Source organism: Accipiter gentilis, chromosome 33 (assembly GCF_929443795.1).
Source record: "Accipiter gentilis chromosome 33, bAccGen1.1, whole genome shotgun sequence".
NCBI lineage: Eukaryota > Metazoa > Chordata > Aves > Accipitriformes > Accipitridae > Astur > Astur gentilis.
The window spans coordinates 20,220,446-20,237,203 of NC_064912.1; the positions used below are offsets into that span (position 1 = coordinate 20,220,446).

At 51.0% G+C, this 16,758-nt stretch overlaps 1 protein-coding gene across 6 annotated transcripts in view; it reads left to right on the plus strand.

Moving 5' to 3' along the window:
- The first annotated feature begins 420 nt into the window (after positions 1–420).
- USP31 (ubiquitin specific peptidase 31) overlaps positions 421–16,758 on the plus strand; it is a 50,101-nt gene continuing 33,763 nt past the window's right edge. For 5 of the 6 annotated variants that reach the window (XR_007510352.1, XR_007510354.1, XR_007510353.1 and 2 more), the window contains exons 1-3: positions 421–1,060; positions 15,380–15,517; positions 16,010–16,098. Coding sequence is in view for 3 of the 6 variants with exons in the window: in XM_049835538.1 (XP_049691495.1) it covers positions 458–1,060; positions 15,380–15,517; positions 16,010–16,098 (830 nt within the window). In the remaining 3 variants the exon portion in view is untranslated. Of the gene's footprint in view, positions 1,061–2,022; positions 2,112–15,379; positions 15,518–16,009; positions 16,099–16,758 lie in introns of those variants that run through there. The other variant, XM_049835539.1, reaches the window with a different exon arrangement.

The following is a 16,758-nucleotide window of genomic DNA, read 5'->3' on the forward strand; positions in this document are numbered from 1 at the left end:
CGCCCCGCCACCGCCCACCGCTCCGCGGCCGCGCAGCGCCGCCCCACGGCGGCCGCCGGGGCTCGCGCGGGAGCGGCGGGGCCGGGCGGGCGCCCCCGGGCAGGGGCCGGCGGGCGGCAGCGGCGGCCCTGCGTGTCCGCCGCGGGTGGCACGGCGCGGCGCCAGCCCGCCGCCTGTCCGCGCCGCGCCGGGCCGGGCCCGGCCGGGGAGGGGCGGGGCGGGGCCGCGGGCGCCCCGCCTCCGTGCCAGCCACAAAGATGGCGGCGCTGCGGCGGCGCCTGCCCGCCGCTAAGGTGGCGGCGCGGTCACGTGGTGGCGCGCCCCGCCCCGCCCGCTGCATGGCGGCGCCGTGAGGCGGCTGAGCCGCGGCGGCTGCGGCCCGGCGGGCGGGCGGGCGGAGATGCGGCGGCCGGCGGGCTGAGCGGCCGGGCGGGGATGCGCGCTGCGCCGCGCAGCCATGTCGCGGGTGAGCGGCCCCGGGCCGGCCGGCAGCGCCAAGGAGAAGCGCTCCTTCAGCAAGCGGCTCTTCCGCGGGCGGGCGGCGGGCGGCGGCGCCGGCTCGGCCCCGGCCCCCGCCGCCCCGGCCGCGGCCCCGTCCGGGCGGTCGCTCGGCGGGTTCATGAGCCGCGTGCTGAAGACCCTCTCCACCCTCTCGCACTACAGCAGCGAGCCCGAGCCCCGCGGCCCGCACGCCCCGCGCCTGCCCCCGCCGCAGGCGGCCGGCGGCCTGGGCAGCTGCTTCCCGCCGGGCCCGCCGCGCAGCCCCGAGCCCCCGCCGCGGCCCGCCGGCGGCCCCGAGGCCGTGCCCGGCGTGGCGGGGCTGCGCAACCACGGCAACACCTGCTTCATGAACGCCATCCTGCAGTGCCTCAGCAACACCGAGCTCTTCGCCGAGTTCCTGGCGCTGGAGCAGTTCCGCGGCGGGCCGCCCCCCGCCGCCCCCAGCCCCGCCGCCGACGGCCCGCCGCCCGCGCCCGGCGAGGTCACCGAGCAGCTGGCGCAGCTGGTGCGGGCGCTCTGGACGCTGGAGTACACCCCGCAGCACAGCCGCGACTTCAAGGTGAGCGGGGCGGCGGGGCCCCGGGCCGGAGGGAACGGCCGCCTCGTCTCTTCGAGGCGGGCAGGCCGAGCGCGCGGCAGCCGTTCCGCCCAGGCCTCCTCTGCCTGGCAGCGGCTCGTGACCGGCCCTCGAGTCTCTTTCCCCCTCGGCGTGGGGACGGCACGGCCCGTTGGTGCCCCTCGCCTGGCCGCCGTGCTCGGCGCTGGGCTCTGCGTGTCGCTCCGGGGGCTGGCAGGCGAGGCCTGCCTGCCCTGTGGTGGCGGTGACAGCGGAAAACGTGTCTTCCCCGTGTCACCACGGGCCGCGTGGCCGCTCCGATCATCGGGGCGTGGCGGGGCCTTGTCGCTGGTCCGAGCGCTTAAATGGTGCGAACAGCCCTCTGGCCTCGCCAGCCATGTGCCGGTAGCTCCGGAGAGCTGCTCCGGCTTTCTGGCATCGTTCCGGAGAAGCTGACCCCCGGCCGCGTGCAGCCGGGCCAAGCGACGGTGTTGCGTGCCCACGCCATCGACCAGGCGGCCACCCCTCATCGTCCCCAGGCTGAGCGCCTGCAGTCAAGGCACTGCTGCTGCGTTCGTTACTGATGGTGTTGAAAGCCGGCTGACGGCTCTGCTGCTTTTTACTGGTGAAAGTGTCCATTTTGCTGTTTCATACCTCTGTTGTGCTGCCGTTAGAAAAGTTGTGTCTAATTGCTGTTGTGGAGCCGGAGCCTGGAGCTGTGAGCGTGCACGGAAGGAGGCAGCTGTTGAGAGGTGTGCCTCGCAGTCTCCCTGAGCGCTTGGGAGTTTGGGCTGATTTGGGGAATGCGTTGCTGGAGTACGAGATCGTAACCTCCTGCTTGTACTAACTGGTGTGCAATACCGTGGCGTTCTCCCTGCTGGAGTCCTCGCGCCGCGGTTTGATTCGACAGTACCATCTCCTGCCGTGCCCTGGCCCGCCGTGTCGTCCTGTGCCCTGCTGCACCTACAGTTTAAAAATGTCCTGCAATGCTTTTGGATGAAATAAGACACAACTGTTTTAAAAGCGCTCCAGGCTTACCTTGCTTCTCGAAACAGTAAGAATATTAAGAAGTTTTATCATAACAGCGATTCCCTGGCATATAAAACTGTTAGGCTGTGTGAAAGAATGAGAGGGTAGGTGGTAGCTTCCACACCATTCACTTGAAGACCTTTGTGTTTGGGGAGGGGATGCACAGATACATGGAAATACGGCAAGAACGTAGTTCGCACGGTCTCGGGCTCTCTGCCTTCAGTTCAGATGGGGTGCGGCAGCAGGTAGAGGCCGTGGGTACCAGCGTCTGCTCTCCCTCGGTGTCTGTTGGATGGTGGGCTGGCCGAGAGGCTCCTGAGCTGTCCGCGGTGTTTGGCACCCTCAGTCGTTTGGACTGACGCATGGCTGGCACCTCCTCCCTTCGCTTCTCCTGTGTGTTTCTAGGCGGTTGCATCCACCCTCACTGGCAGCTGTGGGGGGTATTCCCTGGGGGGCCCGGCTGTTTGCCTTTGGAGCGAAGGCACCTGCCCTCTCTCAAGGATGCCTGGCGCAGGTGGCTGCATGGGCGCTGGGTAGGGACCGTGTGCGCCTCCGGTGTTTTCGGAAGTGTTTGTTGATGGAGGAGCGCTTGGGAAGCCGACGTGCTCAGCTGTGGTTTCGGTGCGTCCAGTCCTGGCAGCACTGTGGGGCACTCACATTTATCCTAAGCCGTCACTGCTTTAGAGGCGTTCTGCAGGAGAAGGAAATGTGGATTTCTCCTGAGCAATAACAGTAATAAAAGGTTGCAAAAGCATAATTATCTTTTGCCAGTGTAGCTAGTAAAATCAAAGAGGAATGCAGACCACTTTCTAGGCCAAGATACACTGTTTATGCAGGCCTGCGGTAGAGGTGTTCAGATAAGAGTGACAGAAGGAGGAAGAGAAACAGGCCTGTAGATTAAATTAAGGGTGTGTTTTATAGTGGAACTTTCTTTGCTTATTTGCAGCATCGCTACTGGTAAGCAAATGCTTTTCTACTCATTGTTGATGTAGCTGGAGCCCATCAATCTTCTGCCTGCCAGGTCCCCTGGAGGTTTTTAAAACACATCTTGCTGTGGGGGATCTTGTCCCAGTAAGTCCTGTTCAGTGCTGCACAATGTCAACAGTCCCTGTCTTATTCAGAACGACTTTGTCATTATGTCAAGTACTTGGCTGTTTCCTTACAGGGGTCAATTGCTTTTAATAGTAATTTAACGCCTCTAAAGACAGTTAAGTAGCCTGAACCTGCTATTAAATTCAGTGTTCTTAATTAAAATTTTTCTCAGCAGCAGATTTGCACAGTTAATTCAAAGATGTAAACAACAGGCTTAGGTTTGAGAAAGGTGAAGATTGGTTGTTTCACTCTGGAAACTGCTGCTTCTCCCCAAAACAAGAAAAACATTGCCCCAAGCTTGTTTTGGGTAGTCAAAAAGCTTTTTAGCCACGAAGCTTAGAAATCCATGTGTGTTGGGGTTTTTTTTGCCTTTTTCCTCTTTTGACGCTGAATATAATTGGGCGAAGGCACTTCCTCATTCCTACTTATCTGCAGGTGCTAAGTGTATTTAGGGTAAAGGATAATATATACCCTCTTGCTCATTCTTATATCTGTAGGCTTTTTTCTTGGGGCAGAGGAAACTTTTCTAAGAGAGAGTGGACAGAGGCCTTTGAGGGGGCGAGTTTTGAGATGCTTTTTGCCCTTAGCTGTTTTTTCTTGGTAGTAGTTTCTCCCTTTTTACATTGGTCTTCAAGAAATAACCCATCCCATGGGTTCATTAATCATGTAGTCCTGCTGCTGAAAACAAGGAGAAGGCAATTAAAACGAGTGGTTTGTATAAAATGGTTTGTCTTGTAATTGCGGGGCTGAGAGCGAGCCTTGCAAGAGAGCTAATGCATGGTGAGGGGAGGCAAAGTGTTCACCTGGCCAGCAGCTAGCACATTGTCTCTGGTCAGATCTACTTAAAACACAAGGATCTCTGCTGGTTTCTGCATTTTAAACCTGACGTTTCTTTCTGCCATGAGAAATTTTTAAAAAATCTTTTCTTCCTGGTCTGCAATGTGGATCCATGTGGAGCGCTCTGTAAGGTGTTCGCAATGGCTTATCCTCAGGGCAAGGATCTGCTGTGGAAAGGACACCAAGGAAGACTTTGGGAGCACTTGCTCTCTGTGATTGAAGTGGAAGTGCCATGGAAGTTGTGTGTATCCTCTGCTATCCCTGCTACAGAGGCGTTCACCACTCAGGGGCGCGTGCTTTGCTTACTGTGGGTGTGGGAGGCTGAGCTAGCAGGAGGCAAAGGATGTGGGGAAGCATGTCTTCAGGAGAACTGGAGAAGCACTGGGAGGTGGCTGGGGAGCAGGAGGTCTAGAAGGCCATAGCAGTAGGAAAAGGTCAGGGAAGGAATGGTTTGGGATGTGGAAGCAGAGGGGTTTGGTTCCTTGGGTAGCAGCCCTGGGGCTGGGCGCAGAAGGGAGCTCAGGCAGCCCCTTCCCAGGGAGATGATACAGGAGCACCTGGCAGAGGTGATGGATGTTTTGGTTTGGTTTGTTTTTTTATCTGTGCTTTGGATGACTTTTCTGTTGGTCCTGTGCTCGTTTGCAGCTTGCTTTAACAATCCTTTTCTTCCGATTGCTCAGTGGTTTTTATTTTCCTGCCGAAACAGAGCTGCTGCTTTCATAACAAGGGCCAATATTGCAGCTTGTGCTTCCTCTTTCCCCTTTGTGATGGTGTGACAATGGTGACAAACATCTATTGTATAAGCAGTAGCTGTGCTTTGGGCTTGTTTTTTTTTCCAGGGAGCTGCCTGCAAAGTTCCTGCGAGGGTCAGATAGTGAGGACAGAGCACCCTTTGTAATGGGGAATCAATCTGTGACACTTGGAGGTGTTGATGGGGGTCTTAAGCAAGAAGGATTTTTATTTAAGCTATTTGGGCTTGAAAAATTGTATGTACTTCATCTAAATCCTCTACCTTTGCCTTCCTTGGAGTTCTGGCCTCCTGTGGATGATGAGGCTGATTTCTGTTTTGAGGCTTTCTTCGTAGCTATAAGCCAGTTGCATGCTGAAGCATGTCAATGTTTAACAAGACCCTTTGTATGCTAGAACTGTGTTGATTGCATTTTTTTTGTCCCGCAAGATGAAGAGAGCCTTATTTTTTTATGACCTGCACTGTGTACAGCAAATACAGCAAAATCATAATAACTTGATTGAGTTGGATTATCAGAATTAGATCTGAACACAGAATGAATCTCTGCTAGTAGAGCAGGGATTATTGTGCCAGGTTAATAGTGCTGCTTCCATTTTTATTTATTTGTTTTTAAACCTGTGTTTAGTGTAAGATTTCATAGTAGCTGTGTGTAACTTACAGTTTCAAGGTGTTCTGTTTTGGAAATGCACTTGGTGTAAATATCACTCTTGGGACACGCAGTCTGTCAACTGTGTTGGTTGCTTCTTTGTGAATTAATAAATAACTCCTCTGAATTATGAAGGAACTCCTGCAAAGTATTGACATGCTCAGTATCTTTACCTTTGGTTGTAGTGACAGCTGTTCTCAGCATGGGGCTGCTTGGTGCAGTTTGGGTGTTGGAAGCCTTCAGTCCTGCACCCGGAGCTGTTTGTCACAAGTTCTTTCACTCGCTAAAGCCCTTGTGCTTTGCTAACAGGGCCAGTTATATGTGAAATGGGATCCTCTGGATCATATTTAATTATCTTGCTCTCTGCCTAGCGCAGCAATCAGTTATTTTATTCTGGACAGCGTCAACTGCTTATTCCTAAAATATTTCTGCGGAAAGCAGACTGTCCTCCCTTTACACAAAGAGGTGGAAGAATGGGGCATGAAAGAAGAAATGCAAGACCCTTCACCCTTACCTCCTGGTTCCTCGTCTCTTGATTCTCGGTATTTCAGTTCCTTTGTTCATCTAAAAGGGCTTTGAAGGGGGCCAGGTGATGTGGGATCTTGGAAGTGCTTGTTCCAGTTCAGTCCAGGTGCTCCCTGTGGTGGCATTGCAATGGGGAGACTTGTCCTAGAGCTGCTCTGGGATTTGGAGTTGACACGTTGAAACAAAAAGCAAGTTACAAATTTTCTACGTGGTTATTGTGATGCTTCTTGACATCATGGGAACATGTTTCCCTCTTCACTGGGATTACAAAGGTCTTTGGCAGTCTTTCCCCATTAGACTTTTTTTAATGTTCATGATCAATAAGATGCAAGTGCATTATTGTGCGTGTGTGGTTTTGTTTTTTTGTTTTACTTTTTTTCTTTGTGTATGTTTCCTTACAGTTTCTTTACTTTTTTTCCCCCCTCTGACATAAACCCCCTGAGAAGGGATTCCTGCAGCAACATCCTGGTTGCCTTAAAGCAGCAGTGATTTACCTGTCAGATCCAAAGACTTTTCTGGGGATTTCTGGCTTACACTTCAAACTTTGATCTGAGTAAGTGGAGCAGAAGGGCAGGGGAGCAGAGAGCCAAGCTGCAAAGTCTGGAGGTCTGGCGCTGGTTTGGTGGGAGGATTCTGCTGGAGGGGGAAGCATAAGTGGTGCAGCTGCTCATCTCCAGAAGTCCAGGAGATGAACCGGAGGGAAGGGCAAGGGAGAAGCAGGGGAAGAGACCCCAATCTGGAGCAGCTCTGTGGCCCTGATGTGAGGTGGCCCTGGGGGCTGACGGCTGGATGGACCCTCTCTGGGCTTGTAAGGGTGATTGCACGTCATTGCCAAAACATGTTCCCTGTCTTCTGAGCTCTGAGGTCTTTATTTCCACACTGCCTCCACAGAAGTACAAATGGTGAAAGTATGAAAACCATGTCATGGCTGGCAACTCGTGGAGGGGGTAGGGGAACGCGTGTTCTTAGGCAGCTTAATTGGATCTGTGCATTGCTCCGTGCCCTGCTTTGCACGCTGGCATTTATAAATGGCCACACTTGATTGCGAGTAAACCCATTTTGTGCTTCCATCTGAACGCATGACTGCTGCAAAGCAGTTTTAATGAACTCTTTTGCATATGATTGTGTCAGTGAAATTAATGTTTGTTTTGCAGCATCCTTGAAGTGCACAGGGAGGCTCGCCTGAGCAGTAGTGATCAGATCCCCCCCATCTCAGAGTCCCATGCTCTAACTTGGGACCTGAGGCAAAACCTGGAGAGAGCGGGAGAGGCACAAGCTCCTTGGGTTCCCAAGCCCAGCCCTCAAGTCTGTCCTCTACACCAGCATTTCTTGACTCTCCTTTACTGAACTGCTTCACACTTGTGGCATTCTCCTCCTCCTTAATCCCTCTCTCTTTTGGATCCCACTGATTGCTCTGCTAGTGTAGCAAGAAAACAAGGTCTTTCTGTAGAACAAAATTGGATTTCTGCTATTTATAAGGATGAATTCTCCTGGCAGTTAGCACTGACTCCTGGCAGTGCCTTCTGGCAGGCGTGACCGTGATCCTGCGAAGAGCCTGGGAAGGAGCGTGCCTGTTTGGGAACGCAGCACCCAACAACCTATCTTCACGTCTGGGTTGCTTTCCCATGTGGGAGAGGTGGCTGAGGGACACTGGCCCTGGCTGCGAGCACTCTGCCTGTTCCTGCTGTGCTCCATGGTGTTGGGGAGCTGCCAGCGGCTCTGCCCACTGGTGCCTGCATGGAGGAGGGAGCACTGTGTGTGTGCACAGCAACCCTGGAAGGTGTAGTCTTGACAAACTTCACTCTCTTCTTACATGTTAAGAAAGGTGGTTAATCAGGATTAACTAAGGCTTCAGCCTGGAAGGGTGAGAGTAGCTGCTAGCGCAGGACAGATGTCAGGCAGGGGCCGGTGGGGTGTTGCTTCTTGTCCAGGCTTGTTAAATGCAGTAGAGAACCCGCTCTGGTCCTGGCATGCTGCACTCTGCTGTGCTCCTCTTGTTTTTACTTTTTGAAGTGGAATAATAAATGGCTCTGCTTATTTCCCGCTCTGTGGCAGGCAAGGGCCCGGCTGTGCAGGGAGCTGTTCTGTACCAGCCCTGGGGGCGGCTGGCTGCCCACAGAGCTGCCATGCTCTCCCACAGGGTGCTGCCTCCAGAGCCCCAGCACCTCTGGGATGCCCCACGGGGCAAAGGAGGAGCATTTTGTCCTGCCCTGGCTGCTTCGGCAGACCTGCTGTCTTCAAAACTCCCTGTTTCTGCCTTTGGGAGAGCTGTGGTAAAGCTCAGGCAGCGGAGGTCTCTTCTGTCCCAGGCTGGACCAGCGCCTCATCCTCAGTGCTTGACGGAAGGTAGGATGGTGAACCCCTGGCCTGGTGCTGAGCTCAGGGGGCTGTGAGCTCAGCTGTCCCTCTGCAGCAGTGCTGGGCCCTACATGCGCAGGGAGATGCTGCGGAGGCTCTCTGCCACCGATTCCCAGGTCCTGGTTGCTCAGTGCGCTACTATGCCAGCGCTGCTGCGGGGAGGCAGCCGGCATCTCTGGGAGCCTCTGTGGAAGGTGGGAGACTCATTGCACCGAGTCTCCCTGGTTTTCTTTTTTCTGTTTTGTGCAGCCTGCAGCAGCTGAGCCAACATGTTCCAGGTGCTGGAAGCTGTACAGGTCTGTTGGTGGCAGCCAGCGGCAGGGCCCTGGCCAGGAAAGAGCGTAACGGTCCCTGCTGGCAGCATCCCTGCTGGCCCTTTCAGCTGGACGAAGGGCCACTGCTGGCTTTGGCTTTGTCCCTGGACCTGGGGAAGAACAGAAGGTCTGAACCACACTGTTTCCCTGGTATTGCTTTCCCCAGAAAAGAGTATCTCTCTTCAGAGGCAGGAAATTGCTGTTTCTGTGTGTGAGTGGGGGGAGTAGTTCAGATAAACAGTATTCATGAGATGTCTGCTGTAGAAGTTGCCCAAACACAGAACCATGTCTGTTGGCTTAAAAAAGGGAAAAAAAAAATAATGTAGTTGAGCATAACTTGATGAGTTCAATGAAAGATAAAGAATAGCCTTTCTTTCCTGCTCATGTGTGTCATTGTGTCAGGTCTCTAATGAGCTGGCTTCATCCGTTCATGTACAAAAACCTTTCCACAGCTGCTTCCTACCAGAGGCACACTGGAAAATAGCAGACTGACATTTTTCCTTTAGTTGTCTTTGTGATCTGGAACAATAACAGCAGCAAAGGAGAGGCCAGTAGTTCAGCTATGTTTGGATTTATTTATTGCATCTATTTAGAGCAATAGAAGAATGATTATTAAACTTCCAGTGGACTGATAAAAATGATAATGCGTCTTTGCCATAAATCTGCTTTATAGATGGGCAGGGACTTGTTTGGTTATAGGGTGCTTGCATTAGGGGGTTAGATAAGTGTGTGTGATTGATATGAAATTATGATTTCCCCCTCTTATCTCATTTGATGGTGCCACTTCCATTCAGGGTGCCTGCATGCCAGTGCTTGCACATCTGGGGGAAGGGAAGATTCGTTCCTTCTCCTGCCAAACTCTTAGGGGTTGAGCTGGGAAAAGGGGCTGGAGGTACATGGCTGTACAGTCATGGAAAGGTGTTGGGAGGGAGCTTCAGAGTCTGTATCTGCTCCTAGTATCTCACAGCTGGAACAGCTGCACCAAAATTGTCCCTGACCCATTCTTAATACCCTCTGGTGATGGACGGAGTCTGTTCAGATGTGCCACCTATACTTACAACACAGCCAGATTAGGGGCAGAGGATTAAAGACTATGGGGGGTTGGTAAATGTGCTGTTTTTAATGTGTTTTCCTGTGTTTTTTAAACCAATTGCTTCTTAACTCTGTATCTGTAGGCAGTTGCAATTGCTGTTGCGTTACTGCAGTGGATTCAGCATAAGTGGGACCAGCAAAATGAGGTGTTGTCTTGATGAGCGAGAGAGGAGAGAAAGTTTTGACTTATACCTGTCTTTGTGTAAAGTAATCTTTCTAGCCTAGGTGGCTGAGCAGGTATCTTGGGGAGGGGGTGTTGCAGTTGGGACCTCGTCTAAACCAAGGTCACTACCTGAGCTGCGTGGATGTCACCTGGATTGCGCCACTAGAGACTAAGTTGAACTACCTTTGCCCTGCACTGAGAGGAGGCCAGAGCATGCTCCGCAGCAAGGGCAGGAGACCTGCTGCCCCTGGGTGGCAGCTTTGCAGCTGATGAGCTGGAAGGCGAGTCTCAGAAAATAAACACAAAGAGGTTCTGGGTGGGTGATGCTTCATGATGAGATACTTGCTCACTTTGTCTTCTTGCCCATCAAATGTTATTGGAGCTGTTCAGGAATTGCCAGTCTGGCTTGCCAAGAGGTTGCAGTCCCCCCGCCTATTGCACAGGGCTGTAGGGACCCCACCACTTGTTCGTACAGTCCACTGCCCTCGGCCTGAGTGGGAGGGCTGGCTTTGGAGACAGGGAAGCATGTGGGGCTGTATTTGATTGCTGAGCCATCTAGTTGAGTGGGGGCTGTGCTTTAGGAGTTCCTGGTATTTTGCTCAAATTGTTAAATTGTTTATTTGAGTCAGCACTTTTATCTTTCACTTGGATTTAATTGTGTTCCTTAGTACTGACTGTTCCGCACTGCGTGTCTGTTGCTCCTCCTTTACACCTTGCCTGTCTCTGATCGCTTTGCTGCCCCAGCATTTCAGAGTGTGTTGGGAGGAAGGCACATAACATTTCACAGAGCATCAGATGCAGAGGTTTAAGTAATAACAAACCCACTTGTAGCAGCGATGGCAGGAAGCATGAGTAACGCTGGGAACACGCTGCTATTGCTGGAGTGTTTTTGTAGCGGAGCCTCTTGTGAGGGAATTGCATCTGATATTTTGTAGTGCTTCCTGAATCACTTCCAACATCTTGTGATCTGTCTCCACAGGCAGCTCTTTATCCTTTGTCCACTGAGGCTGCGAGAGTGTTGAGGAAACCAGAACAGTTATCATGGAGATGCTTTGGAGATGGGGAATGACACAGATACAGCCCAAGGCATGTGGCTATGGGGTTTGCTCTGCTGCGGGGTGTTACGGGATTGTGCAGTTCCCTGTAGGACGACACATCACCAGGAACATGTGTCAGTAAAAGCCCGTGAGGGTCTAGACTGGAGTGATGTGCTGGTGACACTGGGAGAGAGGTGATAAGAAACACTAGCCTGGATTCCTGAAGTCCTTACTTATGTCTGTTTCCATACAGAACCCCCTCTGCCCCCTTTTTTTACTTGAAATACCAGATTCACTTCCTCCTAGCAATACTAAAGACCCTTTTATCTTCAACTCTGTCTAGACTAGGACTTCAAGTGCAGTGGTAGCAGCTGTTGGCTAACTTCACTAAAACAAACTAGACCAGATAAGGCAGCTGGCTCTTAGCATGCCAACCGAAAAGTGTTAATGCTGCCCTGATGATATCACACCTTTTTATATCTTAGTGCAGAGAAGACCATGTGCTGCTGTGGCAGGGGCATGTGTGTGTTTTGGCACCTCTTTTTCTCTTGGCCCTCTTTGGTCAACTCGCTGCTGAGAAGGAGCTTGGTCTTGCTGTGACCTGCGCTGCCATTGGAGCCCTCCTCCCTCGCTGGTGGTACTGGACTTTGTCACCTCGGTGTGCTGAGCTGGGTGCAGGAGGGAATGGGAAGGATGAATAAGGCCATTAAAAGGCAAGCGTGGAGTCATAGATAGCAGTTCTAGAGAAAAGATGTAGTGAGATAACTGCTTAAGACTGGACTAAAATCTCTGCTTCGCAGTTCAGTGATTGATTTTCAGTTTGGAACTTGACACGGTAATATAAGGCCTAAATTTAATTTTCAGTGTGTAATATTTTTGATCAAAGACAGTGTTTGCAAAGGCATTCTCTACGTGTGTGTCTTAAATTCTTCCCTACAACCTTGGGTGCGTTCAGCTAAACACAGCTGCTGTGAATATCAGCGTTCTCTCCTTGCTACGGATGCTTTGAGTATTTTTGAATATTAATTTTTCCTAATTCTAGATGACCCACTAAATCCTGTCAGTATGACTGACTGTTGCCTGGGACCAGGGACTCAAGTCATGGTGTCATGGGGCTGGAATGGTGACCAGCTCCAATGCCCCTGCTCAAGGCAGGGCCAGGGTCCGCAGAACAGTGCTCCTCGAGACCTGCTGCTGGGCCCTGCTGGTATCCAGCAGGGAGGAGCTGCCTTGTGAGTGCCCGAAGATAGGTCAGCCTGGAGTTCTGTCAATCTAACAGGAGAAGTATAAGACTGGGAAGTGTACTAAAGTTAGTGGGAGTGGGACCCTCTGCTGCAGTGTTCAGCTGAAGGATGTTTAGTGATGCGAAGGAGAGATCTGGCTATGAGAGCGTCTGTGGTCTAGGCTAGTCACAGTCAGCTGGTGGAATGACAAGGTTGTGTCTTCAGGTGTGACTCGGGGGTGGTGGGTTTCTAGCACAGCTAAACTAGGTTTCTCTAGGTTGTTGACGTCTTGTCCTGATATCCTGGGTGAATGTCGAGTGTTTAGGTATCAGACCAGGATCTGCAAGTGTGTGGACTGTATTTTCACGATTAGTGTTAAATTTCATAAATTGGTGCAACACAAATAATTCACTAGGCTTTCTGCTGAAGGAGGGCAAGAGGCATCAGGTTGATACCTGAAGAGGCTTAAGATCATTTTTTGGACCATGTTTTGTCACTTTTTTCCTGCCTTGTTTTGGTCAATGGTAACTAGGAGTGGAGAATGCTGTTTGGTCCCCTTTAATCTTTGAGTCCTTACAGACTACTTCACATTTTTCTCCTCAATAAATTGGCTTGCAGCAGTGTCCCAAGCTCATGTTATGTTGAGCACTGAGCAGGGATGTGCTGGGCCCGCACCTGTGTGGCGCAGAGGTGATCATTTGCTGTGGACCACTCGTTTAAAACTGTGTTTACATATTTTATGTGGAAGGGTGCTGGTTCCTGTACAGGCAAGGGCAGTAAATCTGTTGTCAGAAGGGCTTGCACATATGTAATGAGAGCAGATTATTTCTGTTTTCCCTTATTTTTGTGCCTTGAGGCAGGTGGACAGATTATAGAGGATAGAGAGTATATGTTTATCATCCTTTTCTGTCTTTATCATCACCCTCCCCTTCTGTTGACCCCATTTTCTAGAGGGATAAAGCGAGCAGCCCAACCTCATTTCTCAAATCTGTTGTAAAGTCTGATTAGAGAAATGGAGGAGCTCTGGTACCGTGCGCATGTGCAGCCTGCCTGGCCCCTGTTGGTGCTCCTCGGGGCAGCTGGTCTGCTGCAGCCTTCCTGCGTGGTTCTTGCCCTGCAGGTACAGTCTGGTCTCTGCTGGTGCCACTGTCCCTTTTTGGGGACCCTGCTCAAACAAGTTTGAGTCCTGTGTAAGCCCTTTCTGTCTCTCCACAGGTGTACCAACAGACATAGGCGCAGCACTGCTAACATGGCACCATCCCAGACAGGATTGCTTTTCCCGATAGCATGCAGTGCAGGAAGGTTGGGGAATAGCTGATGTGAGCTTTGCTTACAAAGAAAAGCCTGGTATTGACTTTGTTGTTAAAATTGGTGGGGTGGGAGTGTGGGGTCACAGCTGACCTGTGACCATGTGTTAGATGAACGTCCTGCCTGTTCCCCGAGCAGTGGGAGCAGCAGGCTAGTTCTCGCAGCTGCAGCTTGGTGCCTCCTTGGAGAAGTAGAACATGCTAGCTCTTCTACAGCAGTGGTGGTGTCTGCTGCTCGGGAAGGAACCCTGGCTCAGCTGCTGGGGTCAGCCCACCATGGCATGTTACTCCAGGGAGTATTCATGGCAGAGGACCTGAATGCAGAAGCTGGTGCCTGGCTCCTGTCCTCCAAAGCCCATGCCATGTCCCCTGGTAGGCAGCAGTGAGTGCTGGCTGGCGATTTGGGTGTTGTTGTGGAGGTAAAAGTGAGGTTGGAGAGCTGGAGCAGAGAAAGCGTTTCCTGATGTGGGTTTTTGGCGAGGAAGATGTGCTTCCAAACCCTGCTGTGAGCTCCTGTTAGCTTTTTGAGGAGGAGGAGAAGACGACATCACCCTGAGGAAGGGGCATGCATGGCCCAGCTGGAGAGGTCAGTGCAAACTTCAAGGTCATGAAAGGTGAAAGAGCTGCAGGGCAAAGATAAATCTGTAAAGAGCAGATTTTGGTTGCTGGTGAGCTTCAAGCCCTTCCCATTCATGTCCGGAAGAAAAACAGGTTTGAGTAAATCCCTTGGGTGTGCTGGTGTCATTCTGAGACAGCTTTTCTGGAAATTCAGGAGTAAATTAGATGTGTTCTCCAGGCTCCTAGCATGTATCCAAAGTAGTGCCAGTTGTGTGTATTGCACCTGTGGCTGTCTGAGTCCTCACTTGTTTGGAGTTTGCCGGTCCAGCAGCACCCATCCTGTACTGCACTGCTCTGGCATCAGTTGCTCTGTGACGCTTTGGTTCCCTGTGCTTGCTCCAGCTAGAGGGAAAGCTGCAGCTACCTGGCTCCGACAGTCATTCATAACTGTGTGCAATGCCAGCTCAAACTGCACTTTTCCTCCTGCTCAGTTGTCTGTCCTAAGCAAGTTTTCTGTTTCGGGTAGTGGCAAGAGAAGATGGTATTTAGGATAAGCAAGTTGTGCATAGTGGGTACTTGATATCTAGTAAAGTCACATGGTGATTGTACTGCTTATGTGCTTAAGAAGGTGCCTTATGCAAAGTAAGTTTGCTCTACCTGCATATTATTGGGATGATCAGTAGCATCTGCAGTTTTGATCTTGGCTGATTCCTGGAATTGTATACCTATATTACCATTGAGCATCTACATCTAGGTTTTGGGAAATCTGTTAACATCACCAAGGCAGGAATGAGCTAAACGGGGTGAGGGGCATTAGGAGGCTAAATACTTGTTTTGCTTCGGCTTAAACAAATAGAAGATTTTGATTTGAACAGTTTCAGACCCTGTGGTACATGGATAGGTATGATTAAAAATGGCCATGGCTCTGTGTTAGCATGGGAAATACTGCCTGTCATTGTCAGTGGACTGAAGTGAGCTTGCTTCGCTCTTGACTTGGGTGGAAGTACTGTAGACTGATTGTTTTGGTGTTCTTCTCATCTGAATTGAGCCCCAAGTTTGCTATAAATATTTGTGTTCAAATAATGATGCAGTTCTTCCATAACCACTGCCATGCCATAACCCCTCTGGTCTGTTCTGAGAGCCGGTGGCAGTTTCTCTGCCCAGCAAGGCATTAGCTCCTTCTTTAACTCAAGTTGTGTGTAGGGTCCTGCATGTGATGGTACGTCCTGGCCTGTCCCCAGGTGGTGTGGGAAGGCAGTGTCCCATCCAGAGCTGTCCACAGTCCCTGGTTTTGAGTGTGCTGTCAACTCTGCCTGTCTGATTGTGAGGGCTTGGTAAAGGGAAGAGCTCAATTCTTGTGCTTTTGCTGTATGCTGTCTCTGTCTCTCTGCAGAACATTGTGTCCAAGAACGCTATGCAGTACCGTGGGAATGCCCAGCACGATGCGCAGGAATTCCTGCTTTGGCTTCTAGACAGAGTCCATGAAGATCTGAACAATGTAGTGAATTACAGTGGCATGCCTCCACTCAAGGTAAGGGATTTTGCTGGCAGCCAGCATGGGAGAGTAGCTCTAACTTTGCATACAGTCTTTCTTTTTATATTAGATCTCTCTGTTGGCTTCTCAACTCCGATAGTTTGGATGGAACAAAAGCTTGCATTAAAATACTGTTTGTTTCTGGCCCAGTGAATGTAACTAGCTGTTTCACTAATCCCTGACAAGTGCTCCCCAATACAATCATTTGTGAGTGGTCACATACTGCTCTGCAAGAGCTGGGGGGTTTTACAGGGGAGGGACTGCAAGACACATCTGCTGTGAGATCCCTGCCTTTCCTTGGGCTGTCCTAGCTACCTCACATTCCTGCATACCACCCATGTGAGCAGAGTGCACTTATTTAAAAATCTGGTGATGTTTTTCTGGTGGTTTTGGGCAAGGAGGGCACAAATTTGGCTAGGAGTACTGGAGCTATCTGGTGTGATGCACCTCCTTGCCTGGGTGTGCTTCTAGGGTTTATTCTTCTTTTAGCCACCGCTGGAGGATGATGTGCTGCTCGAGGGACCAGCCTTTCCAATCAGTAGTACTTTCGTGCAGGAACTCTTTCAAGCCCAGTACAGGTATGATGTTTTGTAGATTTTGAGGCATTATTGCATGTATTGGTTACCCCATATCATGGTTTAAGCACAGCTAGCAACTAGGCACCACGCAGCTGCTTGCTCACTCCCTCCTCTTCCCAGTGGGATGGGGAGGAGAATTGGAAAAAAAATAAAACTCGTGGGTTGAGATAAGAACAATTTAATAACTAAAGTAAAATAAAATGCAATACTAACAATAATAATAAAAATTACAATAATAATAACAACAATAATAATTGTAATGAAAAGGTATATAAGGAAAAAAATAAACCCCAACCCCCCAAGTGATGCACAATGCAATTACTCACCACCTGCTGACTGATGCCTGAGCAGCAATCTGCCCCTCTTGGCCAACTTCCCCAGTTTATACACTGAGCATGACGTCCTACGGTATGGAACATCCTTTTGGCTAGTTCCAATCAGCTGTCCTTGCCATGCTCCCTCCCAGCTTCTTGTACACCTGCTCAGTCGGCAGAGCAGGGGAAACTGAAAAATCCTTAACTTATCCTAAGTGCTACTTAACACACTGGTGTTCTAGTTGTTGCTGTCAACATTATTCTCACACTAAATGCAAAATACACTGTACCATCTACTTCGAAGATTAACTCTATCCCAGCCGAAACCAGGACACCCCAATCTAAT